We start from the raw sequence: 22,091 nt of genomic DNA, 5'->3' as shown, positions 1-22,091 counted from the left end.
GATTTATGATTAACGTTGCCCCAGGGCCGAGTAATACGAGTATATCAGAGTAACTGGAGTTATTTTTTATTTGCCTGAGTGTCCTCACTCCTCACTCCTCAGCTCAGTGTGACAAAGACACAAGTAGTGTGTGTGTGTGTGTGTGTGTGTGTGTGTGTGCGTGTGTGTGTGTGTGTGTGTGTGTGTCTGTGCATGTGTGTGTGCGTGTGTGTATGTGTGTGTGCGCACGCGCGCGCGTGTGTGTGTGTGTGTGTGTGTTCTCCAGCCACCTGTACACCTGAGCCAACCACGCTCATCAGAGTCCCATCAGAGACTCGCACTGCGCATGCTCCACTCGCTCAAGGGTTATACTGTCATGGCGGGGACGAGCTGAATCTATACGGGGTGAAATCAGGAAGAGAAATGCATTGTAACTGGATTAACATTTACATTTAAAGAGGTCGAGGAGTGTCCGGGGACAGCAGCGAGCGGACCTCTGTCCCCAGTCGACGGTCACCGGGGCTGTTGACGGACTTGAGGACCGTTGCGGGGAGTTTTGCTCCTCGTCAGCTCTCGTACCTGTCAAGTGTTTGAAGGCAGCAGAGACAATATAACAAGTTCCACTGCTGGTTACATTGTTACCGCCGGGGAGAAATGACCCACGCTGGAGCATCGTTTCTGTTTCTGGGACACTGTGTGGATACGGCTCTGTTCCTCTTGTTTTTTCTTAGCTGGTGAAACGCTGCATTCTTTACGGCTTTCAATTGCATTAATCCATCCGTCTCGTATCAAGTTTCGCAGCAGCCAGGGGGCGAGGAGTTGTGCGTCCAGCCTCACAGTCATCGCCAGTGGCTACTCTTGCGTCTTTATATTGTGAATCCTGTCTTTGATGGGGGAGGAAGTCACCTTTGTTTTCTGTGACTGTCAATAAAGTCGCCCCCGCGGGAGGAGATAAACGGGGCTTGTTTCTCAGCCCGATATCAGTTCCAGGTTCCCTGTCCTGCGGAGGTGAACAGGTGCTTTACCTGTGGACGCCACCTGCCTGTCTGTCTGTTTTTCATCTCAGCACAATGGCCAGCGAGGAGCCTCCTGGCGCCGCGCGGCCAGGCAATGCCGCGGTCAACCCCGGGATACCGATCAGGGGAATACGGATGAAATTCGCCGTCCTCACCGGCCTGGTGGAAGTTGGGGAAGTTTCGAGCCGAGACATCGTGGAGACAGTCTTCAACCTGGTAAGCTGATTATGAGGCTCAGTCAGGATGGGCCTTGGTAAACCAAGAGACACGCTCAGAGATGTCAGACATGCTATATCTGACATCATGACTTGCCTCTGAGCTCTGACAATAGACTACTGTGTATTAGGGGGGCATGTTGGAGAGAAAAGGACTCTTGTTCATAAACAGTAAACACTCATTTGCATGAAAGGTCATGGTCACATAAAGCACTTCACTGCCACTGTAGGAAAACAGTATAGCTAATGTCGGGTGTTTGCATAGTAGATTGACTCGTATACTATTACCATATTGAAAAAAGTCAGATAATAAAATGATGGCCAAATTATTTATTCTGGCATTTCTATTATTAAAGCCCATAGAGACCATTTAAACATTATACACTTGGACTGATGTAGGCAGCTCTTAGCCTACGTAAAGGTGAAACAGTTTTGTAATTTTGATCGTGTCTCTAGTTGAATGTTGTAGTATTTCTGTAATGGCACATTTTAGTATTTCCTTGAGGTTATAAGGACGGTGTTCATAATCATCACATTTCTACTACTTAAGAGTAGTTCAGCAAGACCACTGTTTTTACTCAGTGTTACTCGGGTTACTCAGTGTTCTGACTCATAGAATAGTGATCCTTTTGGCCACACTCTGTGTAGAGTGACGATTGGCCGCCGGCTGTCACTGTCATAAAAGGACTTTGCAGTGTGAAGCACTGAAGCCGAGAATGAATGAAGGTGAACAAGGAAGTAGTTGCAGGAAAGCAAAGCACGTTTCATCCATAGTTTCACCTCGTTTCACCAGAGTTTGACTGCAGTACTTAGGTGAAGGTAAAATGAAAGAGTAGGTGGAAAAGGAAGGGGAGGAGGCAAAGTGGAACCTGTCAAACTGCTTTGTCACCATGCAACAGCATAGACTAGACACTAGAGTGAGACCCCGCCTCCAATTATTTAATTTCAATGGCATGAGGAAATATATGTTTACATTGCCAAAAGAAGTGTCAAGATATAATAAAAAACAATTTAAGAAAATGGGAAAAGTATATACAGTTGGATAGGGTACAGCATTGTGTTAAACAGAGCTGTCACATTGCGTCATTGTATACATGCTATATACAGTAGATGTGTATTGTATAGGCTACAGACCCTAGGGCTAAGCTTTTTGAAGCTACCGGTAATTGCATCACCTCACTGTGTGGAGGCAAATGAAATGGCAGTAGTGTCACTTCTCACTACAGTTGCACAGCAAAGTCTGGAGCATTAATTAAACTCTGAGTCTGTGTACAAAAGTACCCGTAATGGTTTATTTCAGAGTTGGTCATTAACGCAGTGGATTTCACTGTACAGAGATTGGCCTAGCCCCATATGTGCCCTCTCTCTACGCTCATTCTGTAGCTCCGAGATGAGGTCACACACTGGAGCTACAGAAGGAGCGTAGGGAGAGGGCACATATGGGGCTAAAATTGGCCCTGCTACTGGTAGAGCAGTAGGATAGGATATGTAAATCCTCATCCTTGATACAACTGTTACCCCCCCCCCCCCATTTGGGGATTCTTACACAAAATGCTGTGACTGTTCTACATGTTTTATTAAGCAAATAAACTTTGTTTCACCAGGGGAGGGCTTTGTCAGACAGGTAGCTCTAGACCTCCAGCTGTTCCTTCAACCAAATAGCCTGCTATCCCAGTATGCACAGCTGTTATAAGGAAGCAAAAAAAAAAAAACAGGCTGATTTGAGATACTGGCAAGCATCATAACGCTGTTTCAAACATTAAGGCCCAAATGTAAATTGGAATAAGTAATTTTGACATGAGGCAGTATACCTTAATGGTAATTCACCTTAGGGTACATTTTGAAAATGTACCCTGTAGGGGAAAAAACTTTTGCCAATTATATTGTCATGTTTACGTACGTACTTCTGTGTTCATGGCTTCAATATCTTTAGGGATATCTTTTGCCTAGGGTATTTACCACGACTCTCAAGAAAGGCTTGAAGACCAGTAATGACTACAGCTTCCCAACTGATGTTGACAGAATGCAAGTGCACTTTATGATGGAGTGTACTTAAAACCTGATGGTGATGTGACAGCAGTTCAGTCTTTGCTCTTCACTATAATGCGCAACTAAACGGTACAATTGGCGGCATGCTATGTTTGACCTAGCGAGAAAAAACTGCAATTGTGACTGCATACGTGACGGCTGACGAGACAGTCAGGCATCAAATACGTCAGCTGGAGTTGTGTCCCTGTCCCTGGTCACTGTTTCCTATTGAGTATGCCCAATGTCATTTGAGAGTTTTGAGAGATGGCTTTTTGCAATTCATTAAATTCATGCGCCACCTTACAAAGTCACCTCACAGTGCTCCTCACCAGAAGTGTCAAGATAATTTGTAGTGTATGCAGCGCTAGCCGACAACAGTGAGGGAGTCGGATGCGCAATTACAGGGGGCTGTCATACGCACAGCTCGTGCGATTTTATTTTATTTACTTGTCATGTCTGTCTGTCTATCAGTCCCTCATGGTACACACAACACCACTGACCACTTTCTTAACACACTGCAATGATGCAAATAGCCTGCATCATTAGAGTCACTACATTGAGACGACACAGTCATGTCACCCTCTGGGGGTCCTGGGATGCAATACTGTACTCAGTACTATACTCGTCGTTGAAGTAGGACCTGGGACATCACTGGATGCTGAGGAAGGCTTGACACTAAAATGAAAAAGTACCAGTCCAGATTTTCTTTTTAACTGGCAGTTAATGTATGTTTTTTTTAATACATTTAGAGTAGCCAATAATTTACCCACCTTTTCTCCCCAATTTAGTCATTATTCCAATTGATTCCTCACCCAACTTGTTGGCCGCAGCAGTTCATTGGAGCAACCTGTCTGATGCCTCTGAGTGGCCTACCGGACGTCCCCTTCTGTGACGCACACGGTAGCTTAGCATGCTTCCGCGTGCGTCACAGAAGCTTGCCTCTCCTCGAGATACAGAAGCCCCATAGTCAAAGGAGGCGTCTACCGTTTTATGTCTATGTGCGAGACAGAGGGACAGGGGCAAAAACCTAACCTGAACCAAGATGTGCCTGCTGTGGTAACTTCCTGAGAAAGATGAGGCTTCCAGAGGAGGGTAGAGAGGAGAAGATTTAATAGACAATCACAGAGACGTATAGAATACAATATCTTGGTTGCTCTGGCTGGGATACAGTACAGTTTCTGAAGTTACAAGACACATCATGGGCCTCACCCAATCAGCCTCAGCCAGCCCATCAGTCTATTTTTGGTTGTTTGGATTGGCAACTGTGTCTTGTTCAACTTTACCAAAATAAAACTGGAAGTGGAAACTTAATTCATTGCTGCTAAGAATGTAATGTAACAATTATTCACTGCTTGCCTGAGTGTTTACAATTATTTTCGCTCTATTGCACATGGTGGTGGTCCAAGGATATGTTCAAAGGCCCTTGATTATATCTGATCAAATTAATACAATGTTCTTCAGAGGTTACCTCCCACTTGGGCTGGTGTGGAGTTAATCAGGAAGAATGAATAATTGACTAAACTAATTTTAAATCGGAGGAGGAAACCCTGTCCCAGACTGCAGTCACAGGAGTATTCAGACGAGGCTGCAGTATTCCTGGCCTATAAATCATTTTAGACGTCTGTTGTTTAAGTGCAAGCTGAATATTGGAGCAATGCTTTCATTGTTTTTTAATTGAGTTAATTCTAACCTCTCTAAATGCAGTTTGCTACTGTAGTAAACCATCCCATCTACACAGTGTGGAAGCCCATAGTATTGTGCAAATGGTTCACCAATATTTAACTGTGTAACTGGACTGAGACAGAATTGTTGCTGGTGTTAGGTGACACAGGAGATGGGTAGTTTAGCACTGGCAGTGTGGAATGCAACTTGCGTTCTACCTTTCAGCAAGGTCAGTACACGGGTTGACAGGCTCACCCACCCTGTACCCTGAATCACAAGTCGCAAACCGGATCATATCCGTGGATGAAAAGGCGTATAGTCCTTCTGTGTGTTCATAGCTGAGGTCATGTGGCAGAGACTGATTTGTTTGTCCTGAAATCTGTTCAATTTCGAGTGGAAATACACATTTTGATTTGATCCATTTATGTTTGACAGCACAGCACCTGAAAGAATGAAATGTTCCCCTTTTAATCTAGAAATGGTCTGAGTCTTGATATAATTTTTCTGATTTGTATGGCTTGCATGTATAGCCTTCCTATCTAAATCCAACATTTTTTAAAAATAATAAAGTTAATGTCAGGTATATCTCCCAGGCCTCCTCATTAATATTTCATGCAGTGTGGTGTGCCTGTATTCAGTTCCCCCTGTAAGGGACAGCTGCATAGAGAGAGAACAGACTAGACAGGCAGACAGACAGAATTCTTCTGTGGCATCTAGAAAAATAAAGTTTGACTCCAAGGGGTCATTCTTATTTGTCTTATAATACACCTGCTGCCTGAATGTACAGCCATGCATACTTTGTGTGACCACACACACACACAAAGCACTTCCACTTCTGCCCATAGGGTGCGACAAATGCATAAAGTTGCATATGCACAGTATGTTGTAGATCTACTATGCCCCCCACCCTCGCTCCCTGGCCACGACATACACTAGGCAACCCAGCCTGGCTCAGAGGAGTGTAGCTTTTCAAATGTGCTTTACAATGAAGAGGCTTGTTGAAACGGAAACAACATTTGTAAGTGTTAATTTATGTTTACCACAGCTTGCCTTGTCGGTACAAGGGATATAATCCTTACATGACAAGCATTTTGCACGCACGCACGCACGCCACATGGCATATCATTCATATAAATGTTTATATCAAGACCAGTGCAGGGGGAGAGTCTAGTCTTGCAACCCTGGTAACAAATAGCCCTCTGACACATGGATGAAAGCCTATCTCCTTTCCTGTCTTATCTCCCTCATCAGAATCATTCCTGTCCACACCGTTAGCTTTGCCTCTCTTTCCCTTAGCCAAGGCTTTTAAAGAAAAAGGCGATTTTCTAAAAAGTGTGTGTGTGTGTGTGTGTGTGTGTGTGTGTGTGTGTGTGTGTGTGTGTGTGTGTGTGTGTGTGTGTGTGTGTGTGTGTGTGTGTGTGTGTGTGTGTGTGTGTGTGTGTGTGTGTGTGTGTGTGTGTGTGTGTGTGTGTGTGTGTGTGTGTGTGTGTGTGTGTGTGTGTGTGTGTGTGTGTGTGTGTGTGTGTGTGTGTGTGTGTGTGTGTGTGTGTGTGTGTGTGTGTGTGTGTGTGTGTGTGTGTGTGTGTTGCCCGGCTGTGCACTTTTGTCCTGTGTCAGAGAGATGTTAAACGACACACGCGCGTGCACACACAGCACAAGCTGTGTTCGAACTGGTTTTAGATGGCCTCAGTCTAAGCGTGGTGTCTGTTTTCTGCTTACCTGGTCCACTGCTGTCATAGTTGTGTAGCCAGCAGCAGATCAGTGCAGCCACAGAGCTTTGCAGACCTCTGTGTGCTGATAAATAAATGGCCTGGTTTAGGATTAATTATCTGTCCTTAACACTGTGAAATCCTGAGTGTTCATTTAAATTGATAAATGAACACTGAGCATTTCCACTGTATAGACTATAGACTGTAGACTGATATCCCCCATGGGATAATAAAGGTATCATCTATCTATGTAGATTATGTAGGCCTGCACTTATTGTCTCGACCAGGCCAAAGGCATGGACATAGACATGTCTTTCACCCTGTCTGTCCGTGCACGTGTGTCTATCTGTGATCACCTAATCTCCAGCACCGTTGGCTTGATCGCAGCAAAACTGTGCAGTGTGCATACACACTCCCAATTTTCTCACATGGGCCTGTTATAGCGCCACCAGGAGCAAGATTTAGCTAAGCATTTTTTTTACCGTACACCTACAGATTTTGTCCAAACACCACGCAAATCAGTGGCACTTGAACATTATCTAATCATCCTCATAGTGGCATTATAACAGGAAAGCTACAAAGAACTGCACCGATCTGTGTAAAACCTTGATGCACACTCCCTCGAGGCCAAGGAAAAACCTTTGCCCTTGCATTTGCCCTTTATAGCTCCACTAGGAGGTCGAATTCTTTTTGTCCTTTAGTCCTTTTATCTTAATATCATCCAAATCTGTACACATGATCTTTATTCTTTATAGTTATGTGATGTTAAGTCGGATCTGACAGATTTATTTTAATTTGTATTCTACTTTAACTTAGTCATTGTCTATTGGCTATTAACTGCTACTTCTATGCTCACTCAATATCAAAAACACTTCACGCCCACAACAAATCTCCCTGACCTGGTGGAGGCCTGTGCTCCGAGGAGCATTTTTTCTAGTTTTAGATTTCAATATTGTGTATTCCTCCAATGACTTGACTAATTTGTTTTCTCATTACCTCTTTGCCTGCAGTGCCCTGTAATACAGAGTGCTCATTCTGCTCAATATTGTTATTATTGTACTAATTTGGCCACGGCATGCGTTCAGTAAAAACACAATTGGATCTTTCAGATTCAGGTACTCGACTACTCGCCCATTACGTCCATAATCAGAAACATCAGCTGGTTTCCAGTTAGCACCAATGTGTTCAGCTGAAGTGTCCTTAAGCAAGGCACTGAAATATGAGATGTGATATCATTTCCCCTTCAAATTCTTTCTTTGACACGGATAGTAGAATAGTGGAGGGAAGCAAAGAAAAGCGAGATCAAGCTGGAATTGATGCTAGACAAGCATGAGTAGCCTACCTGTGCTTCCAAGGGCACAATTATGTGATGTTTGTACAATCAGAAAAAACCCTTTGTGTGCCCAGTGAACTGCAGTTGTGTTGTGTGGGTGGCTTGATGTGCTATGATGTCAGAACTCATTGTTTCTACTATAAACACCAGCCATCTGACAAACGGCACGTGGGAACATTACCAGACATGTCACAGAAAGCTGGGACACAGTTTGCTATGGGAGACCCTCAGTGACCCTCAGTGATGTCTTCTGTAGACTCATACCACACACAGATTGGAGTGGGGATACTTACATTACAGTGTGGTTTATTATTACTATGTGGTTTATTGCTAATTAACAGTTTTGGTTTAAAGATAGTGCCAGAGTACGAGGAGGATGATTCTGCTTTGCACAGAGGTCAGCAACACATCAGAGGGGGGGGGGGCACACGCACAGTCGCACAGTCGCACACACAGTCGCGCACACACAGTCAAACACTTCTAACTACTTATACACATACTCAGTCACTCATAATGCACCCCACACACACACACGGCTCATAAACACATGCAGACTCATGCACTCAACACTATAATATACACAGAAGCCTTATAAGGAGATCGAACAATATTGTCGTTGCCGTCATGTATTTCTTGCTTTTGACATTACAAAGTATAGTACAATCCAGTATAGTACAGTAGCCATAGGATGTCAAAAGTATTTTTCTTTTTCTTACATCTACCTCTTCCCTTGGTTCAACCAAGGTGAGGCTCTCCAACGTTGAGGCGCTCGGCCCTAGGCCCCTAGTGGTAAGAGGAGGGTCTGCAGGCGCACCCGTGGATTTATGACGGGGAAACCCAGAGTAGCTGGGCTTTAACATTGAGCGCTCGGTTGCACTTTGTTGCATTTGACCACCAGAATTTGGTGGTCAAAGGCGGTAGTAGACGGTTCTTCCGGGTGCATCAAAACGCCACTGAGCAACTTCCACTGACATGAATATTTATGATGTATCTCGCTATCCCTCCTGGCACTCCCCTGTGGCACATATGGTGTACCTTTTAATACTTGTTATCTTTAGAGCTTGTCACCGTGTCGAGTTGGTGGTAGTTGTTTCCTATAGCTTCTTTAATTCAGTTATATGTTTAATCAAGTTTAGATAAATCATGAGGTCTTTAAGGCTTAACAATGTTGTCCAATAAGCGGGGACATGACCAGAACATGTGTGTCATGTTCACTGGTGACATATGACATCTATTAGAGTGGAATCTGTGATGTTGGTATATTTTAGAATGTTTGAAATGAGTGAAATAAATACGGTGCACAACTTTAAATTGTATTAAGTTCAGCCTAGAGCATGATGTACTCTCATTAAGCATCCTCCCAGACTTCATCTATAATCCTACCTAATTCATGTTCCCAATCTTTTTTAAATTTTGTCTATATAAATTGCTGTATGGTTGGAAATTAAAGTGAAAACCTTTGAATATAACTAAATAAGCCTTTCCCACAAATGGGTATGTCCAAAATTGTGTCTTAGGGATAGCACGATGTATGTCGTTTGTGAGGTTAAACTTTCCACACAGTTCACTAAAACTACAAAATACCTTATGTTGTCTATATATAGATCCATTAGCTTAACAAGGCCTGCTCTTTGCCACAGAGAAAAGGCTGCATCAATCTTAGGACGGAGCGGAGGAAAAAGGTGGTTGTTATGAATAGGACTATGGTTAGACATTCCTCTGAGTCCAAGGGCAACTCTGAATTGAGACCAAATTCTTAGAGTAGAGACAACAATTGGATTAGTTGAGAATTGTTTAGTTTGAATATTCAACTTTGAAAGATGATAGTGAGGTGGTAGGACATGATTTAGTTTCAAGTTCACACCATTCAGCATTTTGTGTATATTGGCTGCCCAATAATAATTTCCAAGTTAGGTAAAGCTTAATCCGCCTTCAGAACTATGTCTCTGTATGAAGTGGAACTCCTTCCTTATCCTAGGTGGAGTTTTTACACAGAACCAAACAAAACTTTTTCTGTGTGTCTGTTCAAGAAAAAAATCACGGCACTACATCTTTAAGATATTAGTTATTGTCAATGGATTCTATACATTTACATTTTACAACTAGGCCTGTTCTAGCATATTTATTTTACAAAACTGAGACAAAATAGAAGATCTAGCTGGTACTGAAACATTTTCCTTCACAGAGCAACATAAAGTGTTTAACTTTTTCCAAATAAGACGAGCATGCAATAACCCAATAATCTACTCTGTGGTAATCAAAAACTCCCTCTATTGCTCGCTCAAGCTCTTTCTCACTTTCCCCTTTTTCATGTATGCAACTGCACAACGTGAGATGATAGTTATTGTTGATAGCATTGATACATTTTATAACAATAGCCTACACATTTATTTCACAAAAGACCCACTCAAAAGTTGTATCTGTTTAGACTAGGCCTATTCATTAGATTAATTGATTTAAATCTGTTGATGTAACTGTGTATTTGCTTAGACAGTGGGAGAAAAAGCAGTCAGAACTTTTATTTTCTCATTTCTTTCTTTTCTCTTATTTAGCAGTTCAAGGTAGAAAGGTGCACAGATGTTAGACATCACACACCTGCCCTGCCAGGCTGCCAGCTTTACTTTTGTACACGGATGACAATTTGGCTCTGTGACTGCCTCTGCTACTGGCTTAACGTCGCGCCCTCCATTCCGTGTCTGTACTTACTTATTTATTATTTAGAACAGCAAGGTGGAATAATGGCACAACATTCCCACCTTAAACAGGCTGTGTGAAAGGGGCTAGCGATAGCGACTCACACCTGCATGTGAAGTAGCCTCCTCAGCAGCCATCTCCCTGATGACCTCATATCAAGTACAAGGTTACAGCCTGTTCTCTCTTATGATGACAACCGCGAGGTGAATACTAAATTACTCTCGTCTACAGCAAGACACTCTCGCAGACACACACAAACACACACTCCAGATATTTTTCTTTTGTGCAGCAGTATTACAACTGGCATGCACAACATACTCTTAAGTTAACTGTAGCCTTTGAACTTGGGCTTGAAGTTCAAATGTGCGACTAAAATATTAAGAAGTAAACCATACAGTGTGCTGGATAGGTAAGTGGGCCTATTGGTGTGGACTGGCCTTATATTCACCCCTAAAATCCCACACACATACACAGCACACGCACACACTAGGCATGGGCAATTCAAGTTTTGGCTTCCACATGATCTCAATATTGAAAAAAGCAAATCGTGTGAAGTGAGGGGCGCCCACTGTGGCTGCCACATGATGGGCATGCTGACAAAGGGGAGGGGGGGGGGGGGGGGCTGTGGGACGGGACGCTGGGTGCGTGTTCTCTCCTACAGTATGTGTCATCAGTGTCCATACCCTATAGGTGGGGGGTAGCTTTAGTCTGCTAGACTGATGCACATTGCATTGCAACACCACACACAGCACAGGATGATCAGTTTCCCATCTCGGTGAGAAGTGATATTAACCTCTCTTATCCCCAGGGGGTATAATAATATGCTAAATATTGGATATTTGAAAAGCCTTGGTTTTTAAAACTTAAAGCGCTTTCCCCTCAATGTCTTTTGTAGAAGAGCTATCGCATTGAGGATAAATACATTATGATTTACCTGACGCAAACATGGCGACATGATGGTAAACACGACAGTTGAGAGCGACTGCTATTGCTTTAGGCATTGCTGTATTGTGAACGCAAGTTGGCCGAGTCCCCACAGACAGCCTTTTTGTTTTTCCTCCTCTGGTGTTCTGTGATGCTCACTTTCTCTCCCCCCTCTTCCCCGGAGGCATTTCTGACGACTTGTTTTTGGAAAGATCTAATTTGTGCTGTTTATCAGGCTGAGATGTGCTTCATGGCAGCACACGCATGTGAGCCCTTGCCGGAGGGGACCCCCCGACTCTCCAACTGATGTCTCTTGTGGTGATAAAATGGGTTTTTAGTCTTGTGATATCTGGTACTATAGGGAGTCGTTAATTGATTTTGGTCTTGGTATGACACGGTTTGGCTTTCTGAAGGCATGCTGTGTGTTTCTGATGGAATTACATCTGTTTTAGGTTGCTAAGAAAATTAACTTTTCAAGGGCTTTTGAACATTGGTCAGACAGTATACAAGAAAGACAGCGCGGGTATATGTAATATCCTAGAATACCGTAATGGAGTATCAAAGTCCTGACGTCACTTGCTTATCCCTGGATCACGGAAGTATTTTCTCCTTGGAAAATAACATTGGTCATCTTAGAATCGTCTCGATTAGATTAACTCATTGATCGCCACCATTGACTGTGCTGTTGCTCCCCTGCCAACATGATGCACAAGGTATTTTGGGAGTTCTGGTCGGGTTTTGGTGAATATTAAGTAGTTCCAGGGTCTGTGGGGCCACTCATTATAAATATATTAATCCACAAAACTAGCCTCATTTGTATTGTTGACCTATTCCTTCCATGTAGAACAAGTTTTGTTCAACTTTGACTCCTCTGTCACACAGAACTACTTTTTTGTGTTCAGTATCACTACGCCAGCAGCAGCACAAAAACATAGTTCAACTTCCATGTGACATGTTTCTTTTTCCAATTCTATTGTCATGTATGGTTTCAGTTGGCTCATGTATATTTCTCCATTCTATAGAGATATTCACAGGCACAGATGATCTTGCTTGCAAAGATCCACGCCTGCTTTACAATACCTTGGAATAACCCCCAGATTGTGGAAAATGTTTTGTAAAGCTCTCTGAGATGTCTGTCTGCTCATTAGCAGTGAGCTGTCAGCACAGTGGTGTAATTTAAGCCTTTAAGGTTGCCGACATCAACACTCCACCTTGATCTGCCATGGCTCACTCATATGCACACTCCCATAATGAGTCAGTTTCTCATCGCCTGTGGTAGAGAAGACCCAGGGTTTTGAGGTAAACCCTTTGGTAGAGAAGACCCAGGGTTTTGAGGTAAATCCTGTGTTTGTTTTGGTTGGTTAGAGTCAGTACTTTGTTAAAACCTGCGAAATCAATACAAAAAATGAAATGGCTGATTTGAAGCTCACAACGCGATGTATGTGAAAATGTTCGCCTACAATACCATTCCCAAAATTGGCATGCCTGGTTGAAAGTAGTTACATACATTAGGTTACATTAGGCAAATAATGGGGCATATATATATATATACAATATATATATATAATATATATGTGTATATGTGTATCCACTGTATTGCAATTGTGTTCCTATGTATGTTTGTTTGACTGATATCTGAGGAATACTGCTACAGTTACTCCATCCATTGTTACAACTACAGTAGCCTACAATTTGTAGGACATTTCCCCCCAACTTAATTTTCAGCAAAAAACAATCTCTAGTCTCTACAAGCTAGACTGCTGTGCCGTTCGTACCTATATATTGCAGTCTGCACTTTGCCCCTGTGGTTTCAGTTTGCACACATCAGCCTCAGTCTGGCTGGCCTATCAACTGTTGCTGGACGCTGACACAATGGCCGTCATTCAGGAGTGCTTCTGGTTCTACCTCATTGGACCCGAATACTCAGTATAGCCTAACTGTTGCATATTTCCCCATATCAGTCATGGAACTTGGAAGTTGGAAGTGTCCTGCAGTGACTGAAAGTGTTGTCTGTTTTTACCACTTCATTCTCTTAGGCGGAGCGTGGGTATTCTCAGTGATAAATAATGTCTTGTGTTTAATGTCCATTGCATTGATGGTGTGATACAGCTGATTTCAATAGGGTTCAAGTAAGGTGAGATCCCGCTAGCCTAAAGACTATGCCCTCTTCTTGAGTCAGGGTGTGTGTCTGTCTGTGTGTCGCACAAGTGCTGGTATGGATGGGTTCCTCTGCATACAGCCTAGAAAGTGTGTGTGTGCATGGCTGCATGCATGCAGTGAGTGGATACATGCATGCATGCATGCATGCCTGTACATTTTGCACATTATGTAACTGTGACTATGTAATGTAATGTGTATGCACATATGTTTTAATCTAATATGTCTATATATGCATTCAAGCATCTGTTACACATGGGTTGTTATCGGTCTTCAAGCGACACGTGTCTGCCAGGAGCAGGAGGTAGACTGCATGCAGGGGCAGAGGTGTGTGCATTCAGTTGGCGCGCATAGATGTGTGTAAGAATGTGCTTTTTTGTGCACAAGTCTCTGTGCCATCACAAAGCAATCTTGTGCACCAGCAGGACATCTAAAGGAGAGGTGGCAGTGTTATCTAGTGTGAATGGTCCAGGCAGAATGGGCCCTATTGATTGATGATGGTTGAGAGATGGTTCCTGTACCCTTGGCCTGTTTTCTCTCTCTCTCTCTCTGTCTCAACATAGATGCTCTTCTGCTGCCAGTCTGGCACACAACCTAGTGAACCTATTGGGAGAAACTGGTAGGCTATACTTAACATTTGAGACCCAGTCCCAGAAAAAATCAAACTCTGGTTGAATACAGTATGAAGAAATCATCAGGGACATAATTCCTTGAACATCATGGTAATGGGGCTTGCGTTTGTAAGTGCTCAGTGCCCGTGTTGCCCTGTCTGCTCATTATAAGCGACCTTGGGCGTGTTTTTTTCTGTAAAGTTTCTTGTAAACATCTGTAGTGGTTGTCATCTAAAAATATTGTGGGATAACTGTAACCGGCTTCGTTTTGTTAAAATGTTTGTATGTTTGTGTCTTTCCTCCAGTTTATTTTTTAATTGGCACATCTACAAGCTCACAATGCGTGTTTTGAGCTTGTAGATTTGCTATTTTAAAACATCCGATGCATATTATGGGTTTTTAAAGTGTTAATGTGGCCTAGTTGCTAGGGCTCAGTGCTGTCTGTCTTTGATCCATCAACGTCTGTCTGCACTCTGCAGTTCATCAGTAGAGCACAAACAAACCTCAGCAGGAAACCACACTTTCTGAATTCCACAATAGTCCTTCCTTATCTATGTTATGTCACTGTATTGTCTTTGTGTGTCATTTGGTGTTTTGACCAAGCTACTAATAGCACCTGACAAGAAACGGGGAGAGAGAGAGCCGGGAATCAAACCTGTGACTCGCTGTCAGGCTGCTAATGTATAGGAATACAGGAATACCTGTTATTTTTAACGCTTATTGTACACTTCTTTCAAAAAGCATCCTCTCTATAAATATAACAATACATACACCCCCTTTAATTTTAGTGATTGAATACCTTTTTGCAGTTTGCTAAAAGTACAGAGGTACAGTTGCTAATAGGATAACACAAGAAGCCATGAGGTCCTGTTTCCATTGTGGTGACTCCTGTGTATTAAATTCATCAACATATTATTATCAAGACATAATTGAGTATCACAGTCCCGTCCCCGACGAGCAGCCAGTAAGAGAATTCTGCATACATTTTTCCCATAGACGTTTCAGAAAGTATTAATTTAAAGCCTTAAGCCTCTGACAAAGCCAACTTGGATGTTGGATGGAAATCATGACAATATACACAATCTTTTGGGCTGAACAAATAATTAGAAGAAAAAAAGGGCAGGGTACAACACTTTATTGTTGTTGTTTTTCTTCTTTCTAATTATTTGTTCGACCCAAAAAACAGTTTGTCATGATCTGAGTTGGCTTTGTCTTAAATGTCTTTAAATTAATACTTTTTGAAATGTCTATTGGAAAAGTTAATTTGAAATTCTCTTCCGGGCCGCTCGTCGTCATGAAAGGGGGTGGGACTCTATAGCATTATCCCCATGATCAGGTGGAATTAGTGGCACTACATCTTTAAAGTGCTCAAGGAGTCCTTGTGCACTTTAAAGATGTAGTGCCACTATTTCCACCTGATTGTGACAAGGACACTTTGACACTAAGCCAGAATCAGTGTCAAAGTGCTGCCACTACTTCCACTACTACTACTGATACTGAGTCCAGGGTCACAGTGACACACAGAGAGAATGAGCATGATGGAGGAAACAGAGCGAGACCGAAGAGAAGAGAAGCGAAGAGAGACAGTTGGCCTATCTTCAGTGTGATATGTGAATGCCCTGAGGAGATGTGCACAGCTGTTGTTCAGCTTACTTCTGCTTCAGATCACTCTGTCCTCACCAGATCTAATTGTGGTGTCAGGAGAGGACCACATTCAGTCCACTCTGAACATTTACAGAGTCGACATTTTGACTGTATGTTTCACAAAATGAGCTGTCATTATCATTATTGATATATTTATTATTGATACTTATTACAGATATTAGGCCTTGCTGTATGTATACTCCTGTGTAGAGCATCGAAGTCTGACGCAATTTACGCATCCTACAGTGCGGTCATGCCACTGTCAGTGGGGAGTGTTGGCTGATGAAGGAATATCAACATCCTAATACTGGGGGGTCAAATTATGACAGGTAAAATATGACCCCCCCAGTCAAAAAACACTTTGTTTGAATTAGACACTCATGCTTTCCAAGGTGTGATTTGGGGTCCTAAGGATGAATACAAAATATATTGGGTTTGAGCTCACATGCCCTTTTGATGTAAATCAAAAGGGGGGGGGTAACTATCTGTCAGTGGGGAGTGTTGGCTGGGAGGAGGAGTAGGACTAGTCAATTTTGAATATGTGACTTCTACTTGTAACGGAGTACATCTACATTGCAGTATTGATACTTTTATGTAAGTAAAACATTTGAGTACTTTTTCCACCACTGGCATTCAATAATTTATTTTGTTTCATATGCTTTCTGCACTTGCAATACTATTCTGTATCTGTTCATACTGTACAGTACATCTGTGAAACATTTATAAAATACAAATCAAGCCATTATTAAAGCTAGAATTTCAGGATTACAACGTTATTACGCTCATCTCTTCTCAAACCAACATGAAAGGAAACAACTTTCCAAATAGATGGTAGATTTGTCTAAATCTTTGACAGCTACGTATGTCTCAGCTTTGGTATGGAGCAGCACGCTACCTTCTCATCGGGGCAGAGTGGCTGTGATGGGATACGCTGGGTGCAGTTTCCTCTTTCCCAAGGGACACAACAGTAACTAGACTGGGCCTTCCCCTTGGGTAATCTACTACTGATATGTCATAGCCAACATTGACTGTTGCCTGTTAACTGCATGCAGGAGCCTACATAAACAACTGTGTTGTGCTTTTAATCTTAGATCGTCATTCCTAATTCAAGATGGCTTTTACCTAAACTTAGGCTGAACAAGAACTACTGCTGCGTAAATGATGTACGCCTTTGACATAAATTTACATCAAGTCCAGGTCTTTATAATGGTTTATGATAGATTGCGGTCGTAGGCTACGTACATTAGCTCTGGGTTGCTAGGTGTCGAGTAAACAGAAAATTAACCGGAAACAAGATGGCCGTGCCTGTCCAAATCCAGTTGTGTACATTTTTATCAAGTGCCTTTATCTCGGGTCTTTTCCCAGATTGCGCCCCTGGTCAAAACAAGCTTTATTCACTGAAAAACATTGGTCTTGGAAGAATGAATACCTGGCAGTGAGTGTTAAGTGTCTTAATTACAGGCTCCAGGATGTTCTGGTATGCTGGACAACGTGTAGCGACCGCACTTCCTGTACTTCCATTTAGACACTTTCAGCTATAGTTCCTTTCCAGGCTTTAAATATGGTCAAGAGTTTTCTTAGAGTATATTACTATATTGTCAGCTTGGTTAATGATCTAAACGGAAAAGATGAAACTTTTGGAACATATGTGTGTACATAGTGTACATTGACTTGCAATCTCTGCTGTCTTTTGCATCAAGTGGGCTTGTTGGCTGGACACGCACACGCACACGCGCACACACACACGCACACGGCACATTCTCACACTTTGGCACACTTTCACACTGAATCACTCACATGCTGTCTGGCACCCATGTGGCACACATTCACTATACACTCACAGAGGTACATACACAAACTCCCTCGCTTCTATTCTTCCACTCATTTAATTGATACTTATTGCATAATTGTGGAATTTTTTTGCTGCTCTGTTCATTTGGCACACAGACATACATTCACAACCAACCTACCCCCTTAAAAATCGCACCTGTGTGAACTGAGTGGTGGTCTCTCTCTCTCTCTCTCTCTCATTAGCAGGCAACAGTGCAGCACTCTCTCTCTGTTTCTGGCACAACAGCGCCCCTACTGGTACTAATAGTCATACTGGTGCTCATTAACGTCACATAGGCAGACACATAGGTGAACAACACATAGACACGGACATTTCTGTTCCTTGGAGTGGTTGCACCACTCAAAAACAAACACACACATGCACAGACCACCCTCCCGACACGGTGAGAAATGCTTGGACTGGCACTCCTATGCTTTGATGACAAATGAGTCAAAGTCGTCAGACTCCAGTTGGGTCATCAGGAGGTTGTGGGGTAATTAAGTCACAGCGCCTAATTAGCAGCTGGGTCCTCTGAGCGTGTGCAGATTCTCATTAGGCTTCTCCATGCAAGAGCCGGGCATGTCTCACCTCCCTGCTCCAACTGCTACTATTTTTACACCTTGCTGTTGCAACCAATATCTGCCTGCCTAACGGTACTCATCATCACCATGAGATAATGTACTCTCACCACCACCACTGCCTGCCTTCTCTGTCAAACATGCAATGTATTATATATGCCTCATGATCAAAGGCCTACCTCACTCTTTGCGGGTCTGCTTTCCTCAAATGGCAAATGGTTCTTCTAATTCTGGATATTTTATTGCACTTAATCACGGAGAGGGAAATGGCCAAAGGCACTCAATAAAAAACTCTGCTTGTAAACTATGTAATCCATAGTTAGAACCAATTTAAAATGTAATGGTGATGAGGCGAAAGTGGAACGATCCAAGAAGAGAGAGAGAGAGACATTCTAGTAAATTCTCTAGCACTGGAGTGGATGGCAGGCAATTCTTGCGACCATGTGGTTTTCATGGTCCTAGGTTCCCTGGGATTCAAATGTAGGTTTAGGTTAGATAAGAACGCCATCTAGTGGAAAAACTAGAAACACACAATTTACCTAATTACATCCTTGGCAGTGTGGGCTTTCCTTGGCATGGAATAATGACTTAATACGATAAATCTAGGACACCTACTGGTTGACACTTGATACTGCCTAAAGCTCACAAGTACAATATCTCCCCATAGTGGGGATTCCGTCCCAAAAGAGTGGTAGAAATTTGGTCTCATGTAGTCCCAGGTTCAATTCTTCCTGAGTAGAACGTACAACTCTAATGAGCACAATTTCCTGACCATTCCTCAGACTTCCTTAACGTTATGTTGGACACACTGCGATATCCGTTACTTACTACCATGCCAGATCCAATAAGTGTACATAGTTCAGTCCATTGTGTGTCTATAGGTGTTGGTGACACTTTTTGTTTGAGGATCAAGTGTTGTATGTTGATAGATCTCTGACTGTGATCGTGTTACAGGTTTTCTTTGTTCATGTCCCTAAGTGCACAAATATTTCTGTGTACTGTAGTCTATATAAATGACTGCGTGTGTAATGTCAATATGTGTGTCTATTGATTTAGTGCATTTTTCTGTGTGTTCTGTGTAGGCCTATTCATTTTATTGACATTTTATTTTATTTGTGCAGGACAAAGCTTTCTTGCAGTGACGGTTGCTTTAAAGCAGATAAGAACACAGAGTAATGAGGTCCAACCTTCCAAGTTGAAAAGATCTTAGACCAGTAGTTAAGCTCAACTACAGGAAGGGGACAAATGATAAGAGGAAGAAGGGAACTTCCTGTTGGGAATGACAAGGAACTTCCACATAATGTGTTTACTGTAATGGATACAGAAAAGCCTCCTGGAAGAGGTTTATTTTGTGGGGCTTGTGGGCCATAGCTATGAAGTAGATAGGAGAGAATGCAGCTTACCAAGTCAGCTTACCAAATCAAAACAAAAACAATTCATTACTGTACAGTATGCTGATGGCCTAGTGGTTAATGCAGCCTGACATCGACGGCATAAACAGCGACCTTTGCAGCATGTCTCTCTCTCCTGTTTCCTGTCTGTCTCATCTATGCTATAAAGGGCACGGTGGCACAGTCGGTAGTGCTGTCGCCTCACAGCTAGAAGGTCCAGGGTTCTATTCTAGCTGGGGACACTGTTGGCGCTGGGGGCGTGTTCTCTCCGGCGCATCATCAGTGCCCATATCCTTGGCGGGGTTGTCGAAAGGGCCTTTCTGGTTGGAGTTTGCATGTTCTCCCCGTGTCCCCTAGGGTAGGTACCCTAACAAAAAACATGCCGTAATCCTGGTCTCTAAACTAACTACTATACTGCCTGACAGTGATGGAGGGGAAAGGAACTGGACGAAATAACGTGTTCCTTCCATGCGCTATGTCCGGCTGGGGAAAACTCCCCCCCGTCATGTGAAAAGAAGCACCTTGGACTCCTCATGCATAGAAGGAAGCATGAGGTCAGTCCGCTGCCCTCCCCAGGTTGGCAGAGGAAGTGTAGCGCCCAGGATTACATTAGGATTAGATAATTGACACTGGGTAAAAAATGGGTTGCAAAATCGTGGGATAATTCTTTTTGAGAAAATAAGTTAACGGTATTCCAGCAAAGGGAGAGTATTCTTGGTGACTACTTGTGTTCTTGAATTGAAGCCTGGAGTTGGTATCCTGGCATCTTAATTGCAGATTAGAGCAGTGTGTGTGACCCTGAACGCGCAAATACTCTGCCCTCATTTTCCTGTCTGTCCAAATGCCCTAAAATGTGTCCTTTAAGAAACTTTATTCTGCTTTCAGTCAACCTTGAAAACTTGAAATGTCTGGAGAGGACAAATATTTTGAGCTCTTGGCATCTGGTACATCTTCAGTATTCAGGATGGTTAGGATTTCAAATATGTGAAATGATATACACACTTTACACAGTGACCAATACCGTAGGCGTAACGACAACATCCAACACGTCTGCTGCACCAGAAACTCTTTACTCCTGATTTTAAGACGTGATTCTGACCTCCTTATCAGGTTTCTACAGTATGATGGAAGTTTTATTTTGGGGTCTGAGGTGGGAGATCTGATGAATGTGTGGGACAGAAGCAAGACGACCCACTATTTCTTAATTGCCTGTCATGCACGAACAAGCTACTGTAAATCGCCTTTCGTGTGAGGAGATTGCTCATTAAAGTGAGCCACTTTAACAGAACTGAATGTGGGGAAAGTGGGTCAGATATTTGGGGGGACTGACTCCAGCTGATGGAGGGACCATCCATTGTTTTATAGATCGATGAGTATGTGTTCTGTAGTTTATTTATTCATTTTTATCCTGGCCAAAACCTCTGTAAGTTGAACTGCCCTGCTTTAAAATCCTGTGTTGGCAACCTCTGGGTTGAACTTGAAAATGTTCATTTTAGAATGGCACCTTCAGTTCAGTAATCGTTTTCTCTAATGACTGATTGACTGTAACTGATTTATGAACGGCAGTAATGCCCGATGTCCTCCAACGACTTTCATTTGTTTTTTAATCATTTTGTAATATTTGTATTTTGATATATTGGGCAAATGTATTTGCATTGTTAATAGATACTGATACCTGTTAGTGTTACCGTCTGTAATCACACCTTGGGTGTCACTGTGAGGTGATTATTAGTGATAATGTGCACCTGCACATGGTCACTACTCCTTCAAAAGAGACTTGACTCCCACAACTCCTCACACTGAAGAAGGCAGTCAGCCGAAACGATTGTCCCGATGAAATAGAGAAAATAAACCTGTTGAAATGTATCTCTTGGTGTGTGCGACCTTTCTACCTTTTTATGATGTTGATTTAAGCTAAGTCAGAGCACGGTGGTCACAAGAAAGAATTCTCAGAATGGCACCTTCCCCACAGGTAATGGAGAGAAGTGACATTTTCCATTAAACAGAAACGCATGTGGAGGCTCATGGTACAATACAAGTGATGAATTTATTCTGATTGGTCACTGCAAATCAGACTGAAACTAGATTTGTCAGGAACTTTGCGGCGACTGCAGGCATTTCATTCAGGCAAATATTCATTTTCAGTTCTGGGGATTTCACATATAGAATTAATGGTTTCATTAGGGAAAGGGGTGGTGGAGGAGGAGCATGGATAATGGAAAATCACAGACAGACAGAGTAATAATGTATGTACTGTATGTGACCGGGTCTGGTAGAAAGTGTCATAGGTGAGAGCCAAGCTATGGTTATAGTTTTAGC

At 42.7% G+C, this 22,091-nt stretch overlaps 1 protein-coding gene across 6 annotated transcripts in view; it reads left to right on the top strand.

Moving 5' to 3' along the window:
* The first annotated feature begins 348 nt into the window (after positions 1–348).
* The window catches only part of lrba (LPS-responsive vesicle trafficking, beach and anchor containing), a 280,974-nt gene continuing 259,231 nt past the window's right edge, over positions 349–22,091 (top strand). For all 6 annotated transcript variants that reach the window (XM_080759177.1, XM_080759176.1, XM_080759175.1 and 3 more), the window contains exon 1: positions 349–1,211. In XM_080759177.1, coding sequence (XP_080615303.1) covers positions 1,050–1,211 — 162 coding nt within the window. In that variant the 5' untranslated portion in view covers positions 349–1,049. The remainder of the gene's footprint in view (positions 1,212–22,091) is intronic.

This window comes from Protomyctophum bolini, assembly GCF_963924005.1.
Source record: "Protomyctophum bolini genome assembly, chromosome: 3".
In the NCBI taxonomy this organism is placed as follows: domain Eukaryota; kingdom Metazoa; phylum Chordata; class Actinopteri; order Myctophiformes; family Myctophidae; genus Protomyctophum; species Protomyctophum bolini.
This window is presented reverse-complemented; position numbering and strand designations above follow the sequence as displayed.